At 44.9% G+C, this 23891-nt stretch overlaps 1 protein-coding gene across 4 annotated transcripts in view; it reads left to right on the forward strand.

The window, feature by feature from the left end:
* Nucleotides 1–593: 593 nt before the first annotated feature.
* USP18 (ubiquitin specific peptidase 18) overlaps nucleotides 594–23891 on the forward strand; it is a 34600-nt gene continuing 11302 nt past the window's right edge. The window contains exons 1-4 of one of the 4 annotated variants that reach the window (XM_027967768.2): nucleotides 594–668; nucleotides 15690–15800; nucleotides 16859–16955; nucleotides 18003–18148. In XM_027967768.2, the coding sequence (XP_027823569.1) occupies nucleotides 15797–15800; nucleotides 16859–16955; nucleotides 18003–18148 (247 nt within the window). In that variant the 5' untranslated portion in view covers nucleotides 594–668; nucleotides 15690–15796. Of the gene's footprint in view, nucleotides 831–12204; nucleotides 15057–15689; nucleotides 15801–16858; nucleotides 16956–18002; nucleotides 18149–23891 lie in introns of those variants that run through there. The other 3 variants (XM_027967767.2, XM_060414182.1, XM_060414181.1) reach the window with 3 other exon arrangements.

Below are 23891 nucleotides of genomic sequence, written 5' to 3' on the forward strand. Positions count from 1 at the left end.
TTAGCAGCAGCAGCAGCAGCAGCAGCAGCAGCAGCAGCAGCAGCAGCAGCAGCAGCAGCAGCAGCAGGGAGCCTGGCATTTCTCAGGGACCCAGTGTACGTGAGGGTCTAAGGTGGAACAGTTCACTTTCTGTTCCCCACCAGCTCTGCGTCACAGCGGGTTCCCCGTCCCCGCCCCCGCGCCACCCCAGGGGCACCAGAGGACAGCGGGCTTCGTCTTGCATCTATCTACCGTCTGTCATCGAATCTACAAGCCAGACAATTTTAAGATACCCAATTTAAGAAATTAGATCATTGCTTCAAGAAAGAAAAAAAATGCTGCCACGTGTATTACGAAATGCCAAACGATTGTAAAACACCTCCGAATGACTACGGAGATCTTAAAATGTCCAAACAAGAGCTCACTCTAGGAACCAGTTTAGGCCGTGTTCTGCAGACAGCGCGCACGTTTAAACGCGAAACCAACTGCGGGGGCACGGACTTCGTGCTCACTAGCGCTTCCTCCGCTGAGTTTCGCTTTCAGTTCGCAGGAAACGAAAGCCTAGCGCCAGGGCGGGGGCAGGGACGGGGCGGGGACGGGGCGGGGACGGGGGTATGGGCGGGGACAGAGGTCCTGATGCAAGGGCGCCCGTCCGCGGCGACCCAGAGGGCCAGAAGTAGGGAACCGAGGTGAGTAGGGAGGCGCGGGGACAGCCGGGGGGGACCGAAGTGGACGAACCGGGCGTCGCCCGCTGCGCCAGCCCCGCAGCCTCCTGGAGGGCCCCACACTGTGGCTGTACTTCCCCCACGTTCGACTTGGCAGCGCGGGTCTGAAGCTTCGCGGCTCTTAAGGCAAGTTTGGTGGTGAAGATAAGGCGGGGCTCTGCTCATTGCCTCGTGGATACTGATGGGATTTATTTGGGCTCCGCGGATTATAATAATGGCCTGTATTCGTTAATAGGTGTATTGGATCGATGCAGTTTTCTCACGCTGATGTATTGATTTAGACTTTTTTTTTTAATTTTACTTTATTTTACATTACTGTATTGGTTTTGCCATACATCAACATGAATCCCCCACGGGTGTACATAAGTTCCCAATCCTGAACCCCCTCCCACCTCCCTCCCCATACCATCTCCTTGCATGACTTTAATTAATGAAGAAATTGCAAAACTGTCGAAGTTTGTAAAAAAAATTCCAAAAAATGCAGACAAACCTGAGATAGAAATAAGGTTTCTTTTAATCCTCAACTCGCTATCATTTTATTGGTTACCTAGCCAGAAATTTTTATATGTACAACTCCAAAATTGCTCTGTAAATTTGCTTTCCCCCCACCTAACAGTATATTATGGACATCTTTCCATGGCAAGAGATACAGTAGGTCCACCTCATTTTAAAAACTGGTGAAAAATATGAGAGGTACGTCTTTCTATTTAAACACTTCATGGACATTTGGGTTCTTTCCTGTTTTTAGCGGTATGGATGATACAACAGTATCATTTATAGTCACAGTTGTGTGAATATATAAGCATATTTGTGGAGAGTTCCTATAAGTAGAATTGCTGGGTCAGTGGGCATACAAACTGAAAAATTTGAAAGATTTTGTTAAATTGTTCAAATCAGAATATTTTAGTCTGAATTTAGACCTTTAAACCTAAAACTCTATGACCTCTGAAAATCTGGACCTAAACGTGTTCTGAAAATTAAAGTAGAGCCTTTACTTTCATGCCTTACAGCACTGAGGTAGCTATACTTTGAAATCATTGAAATAGGGGCACATATTTAAAATATTTCTTTTTGGTGGCTCAGACAGTGAAGAATCTTCCTGCCATGCGGGAGACCTGGGTTTGTTTGATCCCTGGGTTGGGAAGATCCCCTGGAGAAGGAAATGGCAACCCACTCCAGTATTCTCACCTGGAGAATTCCATGGACCTGGGAACCTGGTGGGCTGCAGTCCACAGTGTCACAAAAGAGTCAGACATGACTGGGTCACAAAAGAGTCAGACTTGACTGAGTGACTGATACATACTTTCCATTTGGTGTTACATTGTGAGGGTGAGGTGGGGGCTTCAGCCTGGACATTTGGGAGGTCTCCTGTGCTCATAGGAACCAGACAGGCCATCAGCTAACAGTTACACAGCTTCATCCTGTTTTTTGGATCTCTATCAAGGAACTGGGGAAAAAAAGAAAACCTTTAATTTTTTTAAACCAATAAAAATTCGGTGCACAGTATGGATGCTTTTATATTAAATATAGTGATGAGCTTGCAAAGAGGTTTCATCTGGAGTGTTCCAGTCATTGTGCCCAGCGCATTACCGTTACTGGAGCAGCACACACCAACATGAAATACGAGATCTGGATCTGTTGCCATGATGGGTTGCTTTTGGACTGTGAGGCTTGCATCACACACAGTCCAGGCATGTAGGTTTTGATCCTCTTTGGGCATTTAAGGACGGAGTTGGTTTTCCTTGCAGAGAGTCTATTAGTGAGTGAAGAGCCCAGTTAGCACCCGGGGCCAGCCCAGGTTTCCTATGTCGAGTCTTAGGCTGTTTCTCTGAAGTCTCTGGTTGTTTCTGTGGCTGCAGTGGTGGCTAGTCTAAGCCAGCTGTTTCTGTCCTTCACATCTCCCATTTATAAGTGTAAAAATTTTAGAAAGAGTGGGTTGTTAGTTTTGTTCTTTGGAACCTAAGATTTTATTAAATAGGAGACTATTTTTCAGAGCAATTTTAGGTTCACAGCAAAATTGAGTACACAGAGTTCCTATATACCTCCTGCCCCTCCAGCCTCCTCCACTGTAAACAGTTTGTTACAATTTATGAACGTAGGTCATTATCATGTAAAGTCTGTGCTTTACATTAGGGTTCATTGTTTTGTGCATTCTATGAATTTTGACAAATGTATAATGGCATGTATCGACCATGTATCAGACAGAATAGGAATAGTCTCACTGCCCTAAGAATCCTGTTTTGGAGCCCATTTTTCAGTCAGGCATTGAGTTTGAAAATTCAGCATCCTTAAAAATATTCCTCAAAATATATCCATTCTCCTTTCCCCCGTCACCACTTGCTTAGCTCACTTTCCCCATCCTCCTCAGATCTTTAAGTTTCGCTTTCCTCTCTTTTTTGCCCCACCTACCTATCTCCTCTATGACTACCTTTGAAGTTTCCTGCCTTTCTCTGTTGACTCTTTGGGATCTGGCCTCTCACCTCTCCAGATGATTCCTCTACTGGGTTTTACCATCTTATTTTCAAGGTCTGGCAGACTGCAGAGTAAGTATCTCTGGAAAACAGGCTGATCCCTTCCTACTGTTTCATCAGATTTCCTTTGATGTGGTCTCAAAGTCCTAGGTTTTGCTCATGGAATTGTCAACTGCCATCTTTTCTTTGTCAGTTTAACTTTTATAGGTTGATCCTCATTAGAGGAATAACTTTATGACTATTGAAAATATTTGCTAAGAAAAGAGAGAGTGTTATCTGAGCCATTTAACATGAGCCTGTTAATTATGCCACTTATATTTAGCAGTTTCCGAGCTTCTTATGTTCTCCTCCCTTCACCTTTTATAAAAGGATTGAGAAAAAATTGTAAAACTTCTCATTCCTAATTCACTAATTTTTTGGATCTTAGAGTAGAAACACTATTGCTAACAAAGACTCCCTTAAAAGATTTTAAATCTATGCCTTAAATGATTTATTGCTTATTTAAAATCATATTAATTATAAGAAATTAAGAAATTAAGAGAAATAATCCAGGGAAAGACAAAAGTGATTTGTAACCAATTGGAATTACCCTTTAATGACATTTTTGATATATTTTGTCCCAGTCTTTTTTTCTCTGTGTGTGTAGTTATGTTTGATAAAATTGAGTTCATACTATGTAATTTGTAAAATACAGAAAGAAAATAGGCTGTAAGAATTAATTTTGGTGAATGGTCTTCACATAGATCTTTGTATGTGTCTCTTTCTTGAAGCCATAGTCCCAGAGCAGAGTCATGTTAACCAGTAGTCTTTCAGCTAAAAGTGTCAGGAATGCATTTCAGGCTAATTTTAAAAACCGGAGAGGGGATTCTGAGTGGAGACCTCTGGGGGCAGGCATCTGGGGCTGGGTTGGTCCAGGGCCTCAGCTGACCGTCTCGGGACTCTGTTTCCTTCTCCGTCTCTTGGTTCTGTTACCTGTCATTGGCTCTTCCTTGGCTGGGATTTTTTCTTCCTGTAGTGGGAAAGATGGTCTGATTTACAATCTCCTGGTCTAAAATCTCATCTGAGAAGTCTAAAGGCTGATTATTATCAGTCCTGACTGGGTCACGTTTCCATTGCTGAAACAGCCACCATGAGCCCTGCGAGGCCAGGCCTCTGAGCCAGGCAGTGGGTGTGGGCTCCACCCAGTCTTCATAGTCCAAAAGTTGAGAGAGTTTTTGGAAAGAAAAAGTGAGTCTGCTACCAAAAGGTGGGGATACTGGGCTGCAGAAATGACAGCTGTCCACTGGAGTCACTTTTGAGGTTGTGGTGCGCTTTGCTGAGTGTGCGTCCAAGCTGACTGTGGCTGTCTACGCCCCGTGGCCATGTGTGGATGAGGAGCTGCTGCTCTGCACCTAGTCTCTGTCTACACAGGTGACACCATGAGATCTTCACTGCTGGTGCCTTAAATGGAAATAAAGCAGCTGGGAAATCATGCCCCGTTAGGGAGAGCAATACTGGAACTGAACTGAAAACAGTCTTCATGAAATGACTTGAAGGTAGCTGGTCTGCACGCACACCTCTGTGCCGGTGGTCAGCCCCCTGAAGCCCGAACTTGGTCTGTGCTTGTCCAGAATAGCCTCTCAGCCTTAATGCGCCCATAGGCGCATTCACCTGGGAATCTTGTCAAAATGCAGATTCCAGTCCTGCCTCTTTAACAGACTTCAGGTGGTGCTGATGCCACTGGTCCAGAGACCTGCCTTTCTAGTGACAAGTGGTGTCAATGTTAGACAAGTGGTTGCCAATATTTTAGCAAAACGAAAGAAAACCTCCCCTTCAGGTAAGAATTATACTCTCCATATCCATTAATTGAGAAAACACATTGGAAATTACTACATATTCAGAAAAGCTTTTACACCTTTTGGCAGAACACTAAAGGACTGAGTGTTAAACTCAATGTTTGGTTACAGGTGAGGCCATCTGCCTCTCGCCTGTGCTGAAATGCACTCCAATTTCAGCACATCGCTGGGGTTGAAGAACGGGAGGATCTGACAGCTGGTGTCCCCTGAGAAGCGTTTGGATTCTTAACAAGGCTTTTAGTGTGGTTACTTCTTCAGTAGTTTCCAGTGGACAAACTGCAGGTGCCAAGTTCTGCAGACTACAGCATTAGGGCGTGTGTGTGTGTGTGGGTGGGTGTTACTGTTTGAGTAGCCTTTTAATCACATAGTGTCTGCAATTCCATAGTGTTTGAACATCTTACAGTAAGTTTGTGACAAAACCATTCCAAAATCTCTGATGAAGGATGGTGAAACTCTTGCTGTCTTTCTCTGACCTTACATTCTTCTGTGCTGTAGTTACCTCCTGGACACATACTGAAGGGTGTGAACAAAACACTGTATGCCAGACTTGCCATATAATTTGTGGGTCCCCTAGTAAAGTAAGAACATGGCTGTTAAGTCGCTTCAGTCATGTCCCACTCTGTGCGACCCCATAGACGGCAGCCCACCAGGCTCTGCGGTCCCTGGGATTCTCCAGGCAAGAACACTGGAGTGGGTTGCCATTTCCTTCTCCAATGCATGAAAGTGAAAAGTGAAAGTGAAGTCGCTCAGTTGTGTCTGACTCTGTGCGACCCCATGGACTGCAGCCCACCAGGCTCTTCTGTCCATGGGATTTTCCAGGCAAGAGTACTGGAGTGGGGTGCCATTGCCTTTTCCCAAGCATACACTGCTGCTGCTAAGTTGCTTCAGTCATGTCCAACTCTGTGCGACCCCATAGACGGCAGCCCATGAGGCTCCCCCGTCCCTGGGCTCCTTATTAAACAATTGTGAAGAATTTCAAGACTGCAACAGGGGAGCGTTAAACCAAACCAGGCGCTTCTGAGTGTGTCTTTGTAGCTACACGGGTTGTGTACTCATCAAGCCAGCCCTTGACTATGTCTGTGACTGCCAAACCATTCATAGCCTTCATCTTGTTTGTTCCACTGTTGATGACAACTGTATGACACTGACATTTAAGAAACTGCTTTTCCAGTCTATATATATTCTTCAGTCAAACTTTTTAGGAGAGAATCTGACTGGACTCACCATTAACCCATCATGCTGTTTAAAATAGGCTCTGGTTGTTTCTGCCTGTTCAGATGCTTGGTGTATATGATACAGAAGTAGCACATTTAAAATAATCACTGTTTATTTTGATGTGTACAGCAGAATGTAATTCAGAAAATTTATTTCTAGAAACATATTTTCCAGAGCAGGTTGTCCTTAGGATTCATAGTTTAGGTAACTGTCAAAAGTCAAGTGTTTGATTTCCAGCCATTGAATTGAGTGACCATCTAAAGTCATCATTCAGACAAGAGTTTGAATGGCCCACAAGTAGACCAGATCTTAAAAAGAGTGCTTGATTCATGTGTATAGTCTGTGATTTTTGAAGTTTGACAACTGTGAACAGATTGTGTTTTTGGCATTTGGTTTCTTTTCAGATTTTTAAATATTGTTTCTTACACTTGGAGTGAATACTGATTTATTCTTAATTTTTTGTAGATATTTTTGGAGTTTTTCCTCCTGACGATAACTGGTAAAACTGATGTTCTGGTTTAAATTCATCTACACAAGATCTGAAGTATTTGCAAAAAAAAAAATAATTTGCAGATAATGGTTTTTTTTCTTGAAAGACTCGTGACTTAATTGGAATTACATAATTAAAATTTAAATACAATTCTTAGAGATTATTTTGTTTAATATGAGAAGTTTCACATATCAAACAATTTTGCAAAGTGCAGAATTGTTACAATCTAACTCTGTTATTCTAAATTACTTTAAAATTTAATAAAATTGCCTAAATAGTTTTGTAAATCAGCTATATTCTAATAAAAAATTTTCATAAAGTTGTAAGCCAAAAAAGATACGATATTCTCTGTAAGCTATTTAGCAAACTTATTCACTCTCTTTACTACATGTATTTTCAATTTCTTTTCCTTTTTTAATATTTTAAAGTAATTTTATGCATATAATTAGTGCTCCAAACCATTCACGGTTGCATTCTGTTGCACCGTCTTTCTTTTGCAGTGAAAATTATGCTTTAGTGTTTCAACATAGAAAGTGTATGAGATTCTCTACCCTAAGTTGTATGGATCGTTTGCAACTGGATCTTCAGATATTAACAGTCAGTCCAGGTGACCCCCCTTTTTTGTCACACTGGTCACCTGGGTGGTCACCACAATGGCCATTCAACCATGTGCCAGTGCAGGGACACCAGAAGGGACACTGAGCTAGGCGCTTGGTGGTCGCCCTCTCAAAGGCTGAGGCCAAGGAGTGGATGGATCTTAGCTGAATAATAATAAAGTGAAGCCATGCTCTGGTACTTCCTGCTGCTGCTGCCAAGTCGCTTCAGTTGTGTCCGACTCTGCACGACCCCATAAACAGCAGCCCACCAGGCTCCCCCACCCCTGGGATTCTCCAGGCAAGAACACTGGAGTGGGTTGCCGTTTCCTTCTCCAATGCATGAAAGTGAAAAGTGAAAGTGAAGTCGCTCAGTTGTGTCTGACTGTTAGCGACCCCATGGACTGCAGCACACCAGGCTCCTCCATCCATGGGATTTTCCAGGCAAGAGTCCTGGAGTGGGGTGCCATTGCCTTCTCCACTGGTACTTCGTACTCCATCTGAAAAATGGAAGTCTTCACACAGCGTTTAGCGTGCGTTCGGATACAGTGCCGCTTCCGTCCAGAGCTTTGTCTGTAGATGGGAACGACAGGTCTTTCTGTCAGATCTAGGGTTTGGTATTTTGTCTTTTACTATGTGTTCTTCAGTGTGTGCTCTGGTCCGCCTACTTGGTACTCTGCTCTGCAGTCTGTCTTCCGCCTATGTCTACCCGGTCATTCCCCTGCATCCCACTAGGGGGCGGGGCTGACACACCCACATGATTCCGCTTCTGCTTTTCTTGCTGGAGACAGCTCTGAGGGAATCTGCCTGTAGGGTTAGGGTTCTTCTTAATTAAATTAATTAAACTGAGTGTCTTTGGGAAAATCCTGGGAGGGATCTGTGATTCGGATTTGTCAGCAGTAGGTCAGGTCTACCTTCCCTGCTGGGCTGTGCAATGTGAATGACTCCTTCATGCCCGGGTCAGACCTGTGTCTTCAGGCCTGTGTCTCTTCTCCTCAGACTACTGCCCTTGACTCCAAGTTCCAATTAATTCATTAGTTCCTGCTGCTAAGTCGCTTCAGTCATGTCTGACTCTGTGCGACCCCATAGATGACAACCCACTAGGCTCCAGCGTCCCTGGGATTCTCCAGGCAAGAACACTGGAGTTGGTTGCCACTTCCTTCAATGCATGAAAGTGAAAAGTGAAAGTGAAATCGCTCAGTTGTGTCCGACTCTTTGCCACCCCATGGACTGCAGCCTGCCAGGCTCCTCCGTCCATGGGATTTTCCAGGCAAGAGTACTGGAGTGGGGTGCCATTGCCTTCTCCGATTCATTAGCTCAGTTCAGTTCAGTTCAGTTACTCAGTCGTATCTGACTCTTTGCAACCCCATGAATTGCAGCAGGCCATGCCTCCTTGTCCATCACCAACTCCTGGAATTCACCTAAACTCCTGTCCATCAAGTCTGTGATGCCATCCAGCCATCTCATCCTCTGTTGTCCCCTTCTCCTTCTGCCCCTAATCCCTCCCAGCGTCAGAGTCTTTTCCAGTGAGTCAACTCTTCCCATGAGATGGCCAAACTACTGTAGTTTCAGCTTTAGCATCAGTCTTTCCAAAGAACACTCAGGACTGATCTCCTTTAGAATGGACTGGTTGGATATCCTTGTAGTCCAAGGGACTCTCAGGAGTCTTCTCCAACACCACAGTTCAAAAGCATCAGTTTTCCAGCACTCAGCTTTCTTCACAGTCCAACTTTCACATCCATACATCACCACTGAAAAAACCATAGCCTCGACTAGACGGGCCTTTGTTGGCAAAGTAATGTCTCTGCTTTTGAATATGCTGTCTAGGTTGGTCATAACTTTCCTTCCAAGGAGTAAGCGTCTTTTAATTTCATGGCTGCAGTCACCATCTGCAATGATTTTGGAGCCCCCCCCCCCCCAAATAAAGTCAGACAGTTTCCACTGTTTCCCCATCTATTTCCCATGAAGTTATGGGACCAGATGCCATGATCTTCATTTTCTGAATGTTGAGCTTTAGGCCACCTTTTTCACTCTCCTCTTTCACTTTCATCAAGAGGCTCTTTAGTTCTTCTTCACTTTCTGCCATTAAGGGTGGTGTCATCTGCATATCTGAGGTTATTGATATTTCTCCTGGCAATCTTGATTCCAGCTTGTGCTTCTTCCAGCCCAGCGTTTCTCATGATGTACTCTGCATAGAAGTTAAATAAGCAGGGTGACAATATACAGCCTTGACGTACTCCTTTTCCTATTTGGAACCAGTCTGTTGTTCCATGTCCAGTTCTAACTGTTGCTTCCTGACCTGCATATAGGTTTCTCAAGAGGCAGGTCAGGTGGTCTGGTATTCCCATCTCTTGAAGAATTTTCCACAGTTTATTGTGATCCACACAGTCAAAGGCTTTGGCATAGTGAATAAAGCAGAAATAGATATTTTTCTGGAACTCTCTTGCTTTTTCCATGATCCAGCATGCTGGGGTCCAGCCCCGGTGGATCCAGGGAGATTCGAAGCGTGGACGGCATAGGCGTGGAAAACTTACATGTTTATTAATATAAGATTAGATTATGAAGAAATAGTGTAGTAGGAAAATAAAGTGGACAAAGAAGGCTGAATAACTTGGCTTACGGGGAAGGCCAATAAAATTCCAGACAAGGAGCTTGCATCATCTACGTTGGGCCACCGGCGCCCACTTGAATATCGAAGGGTGCCCCGCCTTAGGCTCCCTTTTGTGTGGGTCTTAAAAGCCAGGACAAGTAAGTAGACTTGGTGAGCCACCCTGCTCCAGATGGGAATTCAGCCTGAAATTAGAGTAAAGAGGAGACACAGGGGAAACCAGTCCAGCGACTGGCCCCGGCCTCTATTGTCTAGAAAGGCCTTTTATATCTTTTTGATTGTACATAGAGGTCAATGGGTAATACAAAATTATGCAGTGTTAGCAGCCCAGACTCTTATCAAAACCAGGCTTTTCTCTCTGCATACCTAGTTGTATACACAACTCTTAGGTAATTTACATCATCTTCCGGCCAAAAGGGCCAATTAACATTTTACAGCCTATTTTCTGATAAGGAGTTGTCAACCAGAAGACTTATTTGTGTTGGTCTTCTCAAAGTCTCTCAGAAAGCCACTAAATAAAGTTACATTCTTACATAGCAAAGATACAGCAACTTATAACAAGTAAAAGGAGTACAGTGATTTATAACAAAATAAAAGTAATTAACTCAAAAGTCTAGTGTTGCTAACATCAAAACTACTATATATCTTTTCCATATCCCGTTTACATTGATTAACATCCTCCCAGGTGCCTAAAAGATAAAGAATATGGAGGTCTGGCAGCAATCATTGAGTCAACAGTGAAATCCATCACCAATATGATTTTTAGCTCTTTAGAAAAGGCTCTGTATCTTTAAGATGGTTTTAAGCTTCATGCCTCTCGCGGCTGGGGGGCTGTAAGTAATTCACAAGCTGTAAGAGGTCCGGGGGAACCTGTTAGGCAAGCTAGAGAGTTATCAGAGGGGGTTTAACTGAAACATTCCTTTCAAATGCAGAAGACTAAAGCCCTGATTTGACTTTTTCCAGAGAATATCAGAAGAGCAGAGTACAAAAGCCAGCAGATTTTTGTTTTTTTTGGGGTATATGCTCAGGAAATTCCAGGGGGAAACCCTGAAGCCTGATCACGTCCTTGTGTTTTGTCAGGCTTCCTTCCTCATGACCTTGTCACAGGCAGGATTCCTCACGCTGGCCCCCGGCACCCCCAGATGTTGGCAATTTGATCTCTGGTTCCTCTGCCTTTTCTAAAACCAGCTTGAACATCTGGAAGTTCACGATTCAGGTATTGCTGAAGCCTGGCTTGGAGAATTTTGAGCATTACTTTACTAGCGTGTGAGATGAGTGCAGTTGTGTGGTAGTTTGAGCATTCTTTGCATTGCCTTTCTTTGGGATTGGAATGAAAACTGACCTTTTCCAGTCCTGTGGCCACTGTTATTTGCTGGGATTCATTAGCTAGTGAATAATAAATAAATGTTTATGAACCCCTTTCCCCTAGCTGGAACGTTACTGGCAAGTACATGCTTTCGGCTTGTCTCTTCCCTCTGCTTCCCTGTTGGAGCTAATGGCCTTTTTGATCATAGTTATCCATTTAAGAAGCTTTATCTCCTGTGCCCATTGATGCCTGAACAATGTAATATCTCATTTTCCTTGAGTTTGAATTACAAAAGAAATATTATGTATTATCTTCTAAGAATTGTCTTTTGACTCAGCACTGTTTCTAAGATTTACCCTTTCGGGACATGTTCACTCAGGTGCAACTAAGGAGTAGAATTTCACTGTGTACATTTATTACAGCCCATGTACTCATTCTTCTGCCTTTGGGCCAAGTGCTTGGATTGTTTCCACGTTTTTGTTGTACAAACAAGACTGATGTGAACTTTCTTGTCCGTGTCTCCAGGGACACAAGTAAGAATTTCTCTTTAGAATTTTTATTTATCTATATTCTTTTCAACACTTGGTTCAATCAGAATTTTATTTTTTTGGCTGCATTGAGCCTTGTTACGTGAACTGTGAACTTCTAGATGTTCAAGCTGGTTTTAGAAAAGGCAGAGGAACCAGAGATCAAATTGCCAACATCCACTGGATCATCAAAAAACAAGAGAGTTCCAGAAAAACATCTATTTCTGCTTTATTGACTATGCTTTATTGACTGTGTGGATCACAATAAACTGTGGAAAATTCTTCAAGAGATGGGAATACTAGACTACCTGACCTGCCTCTTGAGAAACCTATATGCAGGTCAGGAAGCAACAGTTAGAACTGGACATGGAACAACAGACTGGTTCCAAATAGGAAAAGGAGTATGTCAAGGCTGTATATTGTCACCCTGCTTATTTAACTTCTATGCAGAGTACATCATGAGAAATGCTGGGCTGGAAGAAGCACAAGCTGGAATCAAGATTGCCAAGAGAAATCAATAACCTCAGATATGCAGATGACACCACCCTTATGGCAGAAAGTGAAGAAGAACTAAAGAGCCTCTTGATGAAAGTGAAAGAGGAGAGTGAAAAAGTTGGCTTAAAGCTCAACATTCAGAAAACTAAGATCACGGCATCCGGTCCCGTCACTTCATGGGAAATAGATGGGGAAACAGTGGAAACAGTGGCTGACTTTATTTTTGGGGGCTCCAAAATCACTACAGATGGTGACTGCAGCCATGAAATGAAAAGACGCTTGCTCCTTGGAAGGAAAGTTATGACCAACCTAGACAGCATATTCAAAAGCAGAGACATTACTTTGCCAACAAAGGTCCGTCTAGTCAAGGCTATGGTTTTTCCAGTGGTGATGTATGGATGTGAGAGTTGGACTGTGAAGAAAGCTGAGTGCTGAAGAATTGATGCTTTTGAACTGTGGTTCAGAAGACTCTTGAGAGTCCCTTGGACTGCAAGGAGATCCAACCAGTCCATCCTAAAGGAGATCAGTCCTGGGTGTTCATTGGAAGGACTGATGTTGAAGCTGAAACTCCAATACTTTGGCCACCTGATACGAAGAGCTGACTCACTGGAAAAGACCCTGGTGTTGAGATGGATTGGGGGCAGGAGGAGAAGGGGACGACAGGATGAGATGGTTGGATGGCATCATCGACTCGATGGACGTGGGTTTGGGTGGACGTGTGCTGCAATTCATGGGGTCACAAAGCGTCGGACACGACTGGGCGACTGAACTGAACTGAAGCGAGCCCGTGTTGTGGTGCACAGGCTTTCTCCAGCTGTGCAGTGCTGGCTCTAGAGCACAGGCTCAGTGGTTGTGTCATACGGGCTGAGTTGCCCTGTGGCGTGGGGGATCTTCCCTGACCAGAGATTGACCCTGTGTCCCCTGCATTGGAAGGTATATTCTTAACCACTAGACCACCAGGGGAGTCCTCAGAATTCTTAACCAATGCCGGTTGAACAGTGTAAAATGGTATCTCATTATGGTCAAGGTTTGCAGTTCTCTGACCACTAGTGACCACTTAACTTTTTATGAAACTTCAAATTCTGGAACTCTACATTTTTTCCAGTCCTGACTTGGATTCAGCTCTGCAGATTTACTCAGAGTCCTTTGCACACTCTTCCCACATGCTCTTCCCCCAACCATTGGGCTGCTTTGCACATCATCTGCCTTGCCCCAAATGTCCTTTATTTTACACCATACCCTTTCCTTCATAAGAAACTCAGATCCAGACCCACTTTCCCCACAAAACTTGCCCTTGTGAACATCAGGGAATTTAGGTCACTTCATTTAAACACTGAGTCCTCATGGACCTTTCAGCCAGTGGCTAAAGTGCAGATGGGTGCAAGGCGTTTAGCTACGTTTATTAATAACCTTAAGGGGGAGTTCCCTGATGGTCCAGTGGTTAAGACTCTGTTCCCCATGAAGGGGCCTGGGTTCAATCCTGGTCAGGGAACTAGATCCTGTCCACTGCAACTAAGAGATCCCTCGTGCTACAGCTAAGATCCACCGCAGCCAAATAAATGTTTAAAACCAAACCCTTAACTTTGTACACTGTGACCTTGTAATTATATTTCTAAGAATCTCTCCCAAATACTGATTTAGCGACTGGTTGTGTCTGATGGTCAGGTAAGTTAGAAAGCCACAGACTTATTTGCACCAGGATAGGGAAATGATCAGAGTTGGACACAACTGAAGCGACTTAGCAGCAGCAGCAGGGAAATGATGGTCATGAGTTTGCCCGAGCTCTGCAAGATAAAGAACAGGGAAGTCTGGTGTGCTGCAAGCAGTCCATAGTGTCGTAAAGAGTTGGACACGACTGAGCGACTGAACAACAAGGGAACGATTGAGCAAACAGTATGGGTTGTGGCCTCAGCTTAGACTCTGGGCAGGCCTGAGCCCTGAGCTGCGGGCAAAGCTGAAGCCCTTTCAGCAGAACTCCGTGAGATGAAAAGGCAGGAGGCAGTGGGAGGCCTGGGCGTGGATCCCACTTCCTTGTCAAGTCTGCTTGTAGACATGAGGGAATCTTTGTGCATGGATTGCTGTGTTGGGCACTGCCCTGAAGACACCCGTGTGCACTCTGGGCAGGTACGGACAGGGTATGGTGCTTGGGACCTGTTCTGAGACTCCTGAGATTCCAAGCATACCTGGAGAGGATGCACAGGTAGCTGAAGTCTGTGCTGTCTGGAGGAAGTGGGTTCTGGTTCACATGACCTCGTTTACAGCTGTGGTTTTGTTGCATCTGTGACCTTTGGTTTGACTGAGGAAAAATCAGATAGGTAGAGAAAGATTTTATACCTAAAGATATTCCCTGTATTTTTTTTTTTAAGTAATTGTAAATAATTGAAAACAACCAGATTATTCCACAGTGTTTGTTGATATATTAGGAATCATTTTGAAATGGTTGACAATGTACTGCTTTTTCTATTTCATGTTACAACAAGAATTTTCCCAAGTCATTTTAAGCGCTTTACAAATTTTCTTGTGTGCTGATATAGCAACACAATTACAGGCCTCTGTCAGTGACCCGTGACCATGGAAGGGGAAAAGGAGAAAGCCCAGGGCAGAAAAGAATGTGCGATGCAGTTTATTATGTGACTGTGCACACATGGGCGTGGTGTGTGGGTTCCCAAGGACGTCCGCCAGTCAGTGCTGGCTGGGTGAAGTCCAAAGTGGGGACTTGAACTGCCAGACTCTGCAACAGAGGCCTCAGCTGATCCTGAGGGGAACTCGGGACTGGGTGACCCTTCAGAGCTATCACACCTTCAGGCAGGTGGTAAGGCCCTCATGCCCCTCATTGTCCAACCCCTGGAGGGGGCCTGGGCCGGCTGTCTTCACTGGGGTGAATTCCTCAGGGGCCTCAGTGGGGGGCTGTCGACCACCACACCCTTCGGCCTGGGGAAGGGCTTCTGTCCTGCCAGAGTCTGGGTGTTGCCACCTCCCACCACAGGCAACATAGCTGTTCCCACACCAGGGCGCAGTGAGCCAGGTAGTGGGGTGGTCTTTGCACTGCACCCATGGGGCATCAACAGCACCCTGGCTCCCCCACCGAGGAACCAGGACAGGCTTCCTCGGGTCCAGCATGCAGACAGCTTTCGGGCAGTGGCACTGATGGCCTCCAGGGATGGTTTGAGCCTGGGATTGAGCAGCAGGGAGACCCAGGTGTATGGCCTGGACCCTTGGTGAATGTGGAGCCATTTGCCTGAATAGAGAGCCCGGAGGTAGGGGGAGAGGTTGTGGCCGTGGGTCCTGATGAGGAGACAGTGGGACGAGGGAGCACGGGGACGGTGCTCGCCAAATTGTCGTTTCTCGCCCTAGAGCTTTGTGGCTGGTCTCCCCAGACACTGACCCTCTAAGACTGGCTGTTGGAAGTCAAAACTGGTTACACAGGTGTTCTTCCTCTTCACAGAGGGCCTCCCAAGGCCAGCTCATGAGAGCTCTTCTGGGAAGTGAGGTCAAGCTGTCCTGAAGACGCCTGCAGCAGCTGTCAGTCCAGGGACCTTGGAGCAACCACTGATGGGTACGTGCCAGGACCCCCGCCGGTCCTGGCTGTCTCCACATTTCTTGGCAGAGCCCATTGAGGATGAGGCAGAGGAAGCCCAAGCCCACCAGCCAAGATCCCACTTCTTCTCTTTTGTCTGCATAGAAACGCTTTGCTTGTCCCCTGGACCCTGAAGCCGTGGAGCGTGCAGTCCACGAGGCCTGCTCTCTTGTGCCTCCACTTCAGCAGCCGTGAAGTGGGGACTGTTGAGCTCCTGAGCACATGGGCTTGTTGGGAAAAATGGGGACAGCTTTTCCCCGCACCAGGGGCTTCTGCTGAGTGGGGAGCAGACATCTGTGGCCCTGCTGGCCCAGATTCCTGGTTCTTGTTGCCCTAGCATGTACACCAGAGCCCTTTCCCCAGGAACTCGGAGAAAGTGGACTCCCTTCCTCTTAAATGACACACCTTGTAGGGTCTCCTGAGTGCAGGGTGTGTGGGAGAGGGGAGGTTGGTGGTTAGTGGGTCAGAGAAATGCTCTCTTGGTTTTCCCACATCCACGGAGTTCCCTGTAGCTTGCAGCCTCTTGAGGTTGCATGAGTTTAGATGAGGTGGGTCCCCCGAGCTTTCTCTTGATTTCCTCCCACTGTGTGGTAGGGCCTGGGTAGGGCGTTTGCACCAGGGTCTGGAAGAGATTGTCTGGGAGGGTGCTCTCGGCCCTGACCCCGTGGATGCCCACTGTGGCCCAGCGCTGTGCGGCAGCTGCCGGGCAGGGCTCCAGGCTCCCCCAGGTGCTGTCTGTAGTCTTCTCTTCCCCTGCTCTTACTGCTGCACTGCTACCAGTTCGACAGCGAGTGATGCCCCTTGTTGTGGCGTGTCTCTTTCCTGGACGGTGGAGACTTCGGCTGCTGTTTCACTTTTCAGAGGCTGGTGTTTCTCTCTCATTTCCAATTTGGTTGCCAGCTCCTTAGTGAATTCTTTGTGCCCCTGGGAGTCCTTTGTAGGATATCACCTCCTCATGAGGGCCGAGAAGAATGTTAGGTGTTTGCTGAGTTCCCTGGAGGGCCTTTCTCTCAGTGTCTTCCCTCTGCTCCTTGCAGGCCCGGTCGGTTTACACAACATTGGACAGACATGCTGTCTTAACTCCCTGATCCAGGTGCTTGTTAGAAATGTGGGATTCGCCAAGATACTGAAGAGGTAAGACCATTGTTAAGGCAGATAAATGTGTGTATTGTTTTTTTGTTTTCGTTTATTCTGTTATTCACAGTTATTTGGACTTTGAGAAGTCTTTCAAAAGCTGCCAGAGAAGAGATCTTGTTTTGTACAATCTGGACTATACATTGTAATCATCTAGGAAGTTTAAAAAAATGTGAAATGCCTTTCCCATCCCAGATATTTGGTTTCACTTGGGGTCTGGATGGGTTTCTAGGGTGGGGCCCAAGCATGGGTACTTTCCAGAAAACTCCCCAGATGATTCTAAAATGCAGGCAGACTGAGAACCATTGATTTGGTTAAAAGGAAGTTGGGGTAGTATCAGTGGGCGGGTCCATGAGTCTGTTGATTTTTCTCAAACAGCACACACACATACACACACACACACACACACACACACAGAGTATATACACACACAGTACACACACCGTGAAAACCCTTCTTCTCAGTGGGTTCTGCCAAGAAGTGTTGAGGCTCAGCCAGCAGTGACTGAGTAGAACAACCTGCCAGTGTGTGCATATTCACATAATACACGTCATCGCTCCTTCTTTTCTGCCTTGAGCTTTCTCCTTTTCCCGTTTCCTGGACACGGGAGCTTGCCCATAATTAAACAAATCATTGCCAGAATACACTGACGTTCTTTCCTGTGTCCTTCCCAGGACTAGACCTTACTTGCTGTTTCCCTTTGAAGGACTTCAGGCTGGGCATGTGCTGTGGACCCAGGACCTACTGCTCTTGCCCTTCACCTTGGTGTGATTCTCGTGCAGGGTGGGGAGAGGGTGCCCCGTCTCGAGAGGACGCTCTATAGCTGATTTGCTGACATGGCTGTCCTCAGCCTTGTCTGTACATTTTAGTCATCTGGGAAATAAAAATTTTGATAAATGGGCCCCGCCCCCAGAAATCCTGACGTGGTCCATCTGCAGAGTGGCCTGGACATGGAGATCTTTGAAAGTTCTCTCAGGTAACTCTAGTGTGGCCCTGGTGTTGAGAACAGTGGGGACAGGGAGGTTCGTGGCTCTTCTCACCTGGCAGGATAACGGTACCAGGCGGAGTTGAGGAGCAGAGGAAGAGTGTCCCCTTCCAGCTGCTCTTGCTGCTGGAGAAGATGCAGGACAGCCGGAAGAAGGCGGTGCAGCCCACGGAGCTGGCCTACTGTCTGCAGAAGTACAACATTCCGTGTAAGATGGTCCTCCTGCTCTGGCTCCTGGCCTGGTGCTCTGAGGGGAAGGGGAGCTCTTGGAGGGGTGAGGGGGACGGAGCAGAAGAGAGGAGAGCGGAGGAAAGGAGGGGCCTGATGGCCCTTGAGTGCACAGGAAGGAGACCCTCTTTGTGTTGGATGCCCGTGTGTGGATCTGAAATAGCTTAAACAACCCTCATCTCACAGGGACAGCATTTGTTTCATTTTTCATGTGTTTCTTTCGTACTCACTCTTTTCCTGCCTCTCAGTGGAGTAAGTCAGCCTAGGAGTCTCCTCAAAGCTGGTTCAGCTGCAGGTAAAGCATCCTAAAGAAACAGGATAAAGGATTCGTAAGGAGAAACCATGTTCTACGGAAGGAAACTCTTAAATAGCTTAGTTGTTTGTTTTTTTTAAAAAAACAGATTCAAATGAAATATATGTCACATACTATAAATTTAGTCATTTAAAAGTATACAATTCAGAGGTTTTTAGGATTTCACAGAGTTGTGGAATTATCATCACAGTCTAAATTTAGCAAATTTTTATCATCCCCCCAAAGAAGTCCTCTACCCATTAATAATTGCTCACCATTCTCCTTTGTCTTCTTCTCGGTTTCATGCATCTGGCTTTTAGATCTAGACCCGTGTTTCATTTAGAGTTAAACTTTGTGAATGGGGTGAGGCAAGGGTCCGGCTTCCTTCTTTTGTGCGTGGCATCCAGTTGTTTCAGGGCCACTTGCTGCAGGTACTCCTCTCTTGCTCAGCTGGTCTAGCCTCTTTCCTTATTCCAGTGAGCATCCTCTCACTTCAGCCCGGCAAACTCCTCTCAGCCATCCTTGTGAGGCAGGCCTGGTGGTGATGATCTCTTAGCATTTCTCTGTCTGGGAAAGCCTGTGTCTCTCCTTCATTTCTGAAGGACAGCGTTCCTGGATAAAGTTCTGTTTATCAGCAGTTTCTCCTTTCATCCCTCTGTATGTACCTTCTACTTTCTCGTGGTCTGTAAAGTTTGTGCTGAGAATGTACTGAGACCCTTACGAAGCGGGTTCCCTTGTGGATGACAGGCTTCTTTTCTCATACGGCTTTTAAGGTCTCTTTGATTAAAAGAAAATTATTTTTGGTTGCCCTGGGTCTTTGTTGCTTTGCATGGGCCGTTTCTCTAGTTTGGGGGAGTGGGGGCTACTTTTCCTTGTGGCGTGTGGGCTTCTCATTGTGGTGGCTTCCCTTGTTGTGGAGCACTGGCTCGAGGGCACGTGGGCTCAGCAATTGCAGCTCCCGGGTTCTGTTGCACAGGCTCAGTGTTGTAGCCCATGGGCTTAGTTGCTCTGTGACTTGTGGGATCTTCCTAGACCAGCGCTTGAACCTGAGTCCTATCCACTGCACCACCAGGAATTCCTGTCTTTGACTTTTGACAGTATTATGATGTGTCTTAGAGAACAGCCGCTGCTGCCGCTGCTGCTAAGTCGCTTCAGTCGTGTCCGACTCCGTGCGACCCCATAGACGGCAGCCCACCAGGCTCCCCCGTCCCTGGGATTCTCCAGGCAAGAACACTGGAGTGGGTTGCCGTTTCCTTCTCCAATGCATGAAAGTGAAAAGTGAAAGTGAAATCGCTCAGTCGTGCCCGACTCTTAGTGACCCCATGGACTGCAGCCTACCAGGCTCCTCCGTCCATGGGATTTTCCAGGCAAGAGTACTGGAGTGGGTTGCCGTTGCCTTCTCCAGAGAACAGCTAGTTGAGAGGAATATGTTTGGGGACCAACAAGCTTCATGAACTTCAATGTCTGAATGTCTCCCCGGATTTGGGACGTCCCAGCCACTGTTTCTTGAGATAAGTTTTCTACCCTTTCCCTTCTCGTCTTCTGGGACTCCATCAAAGGGTAGGTTGTTTCCGTGCATTGTCAGGTAGGTTGTTGATTCGAGATCTGCCTTGTTTTCTAACATAAGCATTTGTAGTCTGAGTTTTACCTCCAGCTTTGCTTTCACTGCATCCCATAAATTTTGGTATGTTGTGTTTTTATTTTCATTTGTCTCTCAATATTCTCACTTTTTTCTGTTACACAACAAAGTGATTCAATATTTCTATACATTTCAAAATGAACACCATAGGTCTAATTGCCATGGGTTACCATGCGAAGATCTTACGTAACTATTAACTCTGTTCCCCACACTGTACGGTTAATCCCTATGCTTCACTTATTTTGCAGCTGGAAGTTCGTGCCTCTTAATCTCCCTCACATATATCTCTCCTCTCTCCACATCACACTGGAGACTGCTCAGGTTCCTTTTCTGTTGTTAATTCAGTCGCTCAGTCATATCTGATTCTTTTGAGACCCCCATGGAGTATAGCATACCAGGCTTCCCTGTCCTTCAGTATCTCCCAGGGTTTGCTCAAACTCATGTCCATTGAGTTGATGGTGCTATCCAACCATCTCATCCTCTGTGGCCCCCTTCTCCTGCTCTCAGTCTTTCCCAGCTTCAGGGTCTTTTCCAGTGAGTCAGCTCTTTGCATCGGTGGCCAACTTACTGGAGCCTCAGCTTCAGCATCAGCCCTTCCAGTTAGGTTTGTTTTCTTAATGTTGAGTTTGAAGAGTTTTTTGTATATTTTGTGTCTTTTAAAAATATCTTTTTTGTAAATATTTTCTGTCAATCTGTAGTTCGCTTTCTCATGCTCCTGACAGAGCAGAAATTGTTACTTTTAATGAAGTCCAGCTTATCAGTTCTTTCTTTTATTGATTATACCTTGCTGTCATATCTAAAAAATAATCACCAAACCTGAGGTCGTGTAGATTTAGTCTTATATTATCTTTAGGAATTTTATTTACAGTTTTGCATTTTACATTTAGGTCTGTTATCTATTTTATTCATTTTTTTCTTTTTTAGGATATGAGGTTTGTGTCCAGATTGGTTTTTTTTCATGTGAATGTTCAGGTATTTTAGCAACATTTGGTGAAAACACTGGTTTCCATTGTGAAAGAGCAATTGACAATTGTTTCAGTCAGTTCAGTGGCTCAGCCGCATCTGACTCTTTGTGACCCCATGGACTGCAGCATGCCAGGCTTCCCTGTCCATCACCAACCCTCGGAACTTGCTTAAACTAATGTCCATTGAGTCAGTGATGCCATCCAACCATCTCATCCTCTGTCTTCCCCTTTTCCTCCTGTCTTCAGTCTTTCCCAAGATCTTTCAGTCTTTTGACATTGTTTATTTTGATGTATTTTTGGGCTCTCTATTCTGTCCCATCAGTCTATTTTTCTATTCTTTTGTAATACCACTTTATCTTGATAACAGAGGCTCTGTAGTTTGATATTATCTGATTTTATTTGATTTTTTCCTTCAGTACTATGTTGGCTATTCTGAGTCTTCTGCCTCTCCAGGTAAAGTTTGGAATAAGTTTATCAATATTCATGAAATAACTTTCTGGCATCTTGTTGGGAGTTGCATTGAGTCTAGAGATCAGATTAGAAGGAAGAACTGGCATGTTGACAATTTTTAGTCTTTGTATCCATGAACATGGAATATCTCTCCATTAGGTAGGTCTTTTGATTTTATTCATCAGTCTTTATAGCTTTTCTCATATCGATCTTATACATATTTGGTGAGATTTATATCTAAGTATTTCATTTCATGTGCTCTAATATAAATTATATTGTGTTTGAAATTTAAAATCTCACTTGTTCATTGCTGATATATAAGAAAGTGATTGACCTCTGTATATTTGCCTTATAGCCTGCAATCTAACCATAATCACTTATTAGTTCCGGGAGTTTTTGGTTATTTTGCATTTTCTACATGAATGATCATGTCATCTGCAAAGAAGGACATTCTTAAATCTTCCTTTCCAGTCAGTATACCCTTTATTTCCTTTTCTTATCCAATTGGCTAGGGCTTCCAATACAATGTTGAAAAGGAGTGGTGAGAGGGAACTTTCTTGTTTATTTTCCTGATCTTGGAAGAAACACTGCTAGTTTCTCACGATTAAATGTGATGTTAGCTGTAGGGTTTTTGAAGATGTTCCTTATCAATCTTAGGAAGGTTCTGTCAGTTCTTAGTTGACTGAGAGTTTTTATCATGAATGGATTTTGGATTTTGGCAGATGATTTACTGTATCTCTTAATGTACTCATGTGAATATTCTTTAGAGCCTGTTGATGTTATAGATTCATGAATTGATTTCCAGTTGAACTAGTCTTGCATGCCTGGGATAAGTCTTGGTTGTGGTGTATAATTCTTTTTACATTTTTTGGATTCTATTTGCTAATGTTATCTTATGGATTTTGAATCTATGTTCATGTGAGATATTGATCTGTAGTTTTCTTTTACTGGAATGTTTTTGTCTGGCTTGGTATTAGGGTGAAGGTGATCCTATAGAATGAGTTGGGGAGTATTCTCCCTGCTTCTGTCTTAGGAGGAGATTTTGGGGAATTGGAAGAATTCCTCTCATAAGTGTTCGGTTGAATTCATCAGTGAACCCAGTGGATCCTCTGTTCATTTTTCCTCATTCATTTTTCCTTTCATTCCTCAGACTTTATAACCTCCGTTGACCTACTTGCAGGTTTGATGATTCCTTTGCCAACTCAGATATGCTCTTTACTTCTGGTGAGCACTTCTGTCCTTGTACTCTTCCAGTCAGGAATTTCAATTTGTTCTTTTACATATTTTTTTTTCTCTATTGATACTTTTTATTTGGTGAGACATTGTTTTCATTCTTTAGTTATTTTGGGTTTTTGGATGCTTTAGTTCTTTGAACATACAGTAATAACTAATTTGAAGTCTTTGTCTAGTACGATAACATCTGGGGCGTTTCGGTGAGTTTCTAGTGATTGCTTTTTTTCCTGTGTGTGCACTGTATTTTTCTGTTTCCTTGTGTGTCTTGTAACTTTTTGTTAGAAACTTGACACTTTAGATAATGTGACAACACTGACCATCAGAAACCCCTACAGTGGGGTCTGTTCTTGCTGTTGCTTTTACTGTGGCTGTTCGTTTAGTCTTTCCGAAACTGATTCTGTAATGTTTATATTCCCGGTAGTATGCGGCCATTGGAGTTTTTCTATGGTTAGCTAAGTGTCAGATAGTGATTGGCTAGAAATTTCTTTAAATGCTTTGCACCAACAAGTCTTCTAGTCTTTGCCAAGGGGCCCTGTGTGTTGATTGGGTGCATCTTCAAAGCCCAGGCAGTTTATAACGCTTTGAGCCTTCATTTCATACTTGCACAGAACCTTAAAATCAGTCAGATGGAAAAGACTGGGATCCTTTTGGATCCTGGGCGTGAAATTGACCTTCCAGATCACCAGGAATATGTCAGAGCCTTTGAAAGTGTGAGGGCTTCCCTGGTGGCTCAGACCATAAAGCGTCTGTCTGCAATGCAGGAGACGTGGGTTTGATCCCTGGGTTGGAAAGATCCCCTGGAGAAGGAAACAGCAGTCCACTCCAATACTCTTGCCTGGAAAATCCCGTGGACGGAGGAGCCTGGTAGGCTACAGACCACGGGGTTGCAGAGTCGGACACGACTGAGTGACTTCACTTTCACTGTGAAAGTGAAAGTGAACATCTTATTCCCTTTAAGATCTTTCCTTTGAGTTTCTGGCCAGGCTTTTCTTTCCTCAGCTGGCATGGTTGCCTTGCTGCTGCTGCTGCTGCTAAGTCACTTCAGTCGTGTCCAACTCTGTGTGACCCCATAGATGGCAGCCCACTAGGCTCCTCTGTCCCTGGGATTCTCCAGGCAAGAGTACTGGAGTGGCTTGCCATTTCC

Source organism: Ovis aries, chromosome 3 (assembly GCF_016772045.2).
Source record: "Ovis aries strain OAR_USU_Benz2616 breed Rambouillet chromosome 3, ARS-UI_Ramb_v3.0, whole genome shotgun sequence".
Lineage (NCBI taxonomy): Eukaryota > Metazoa > Chordata > Mammalia > Artiodactyla > Bovidae > Ovis > Ovis aries.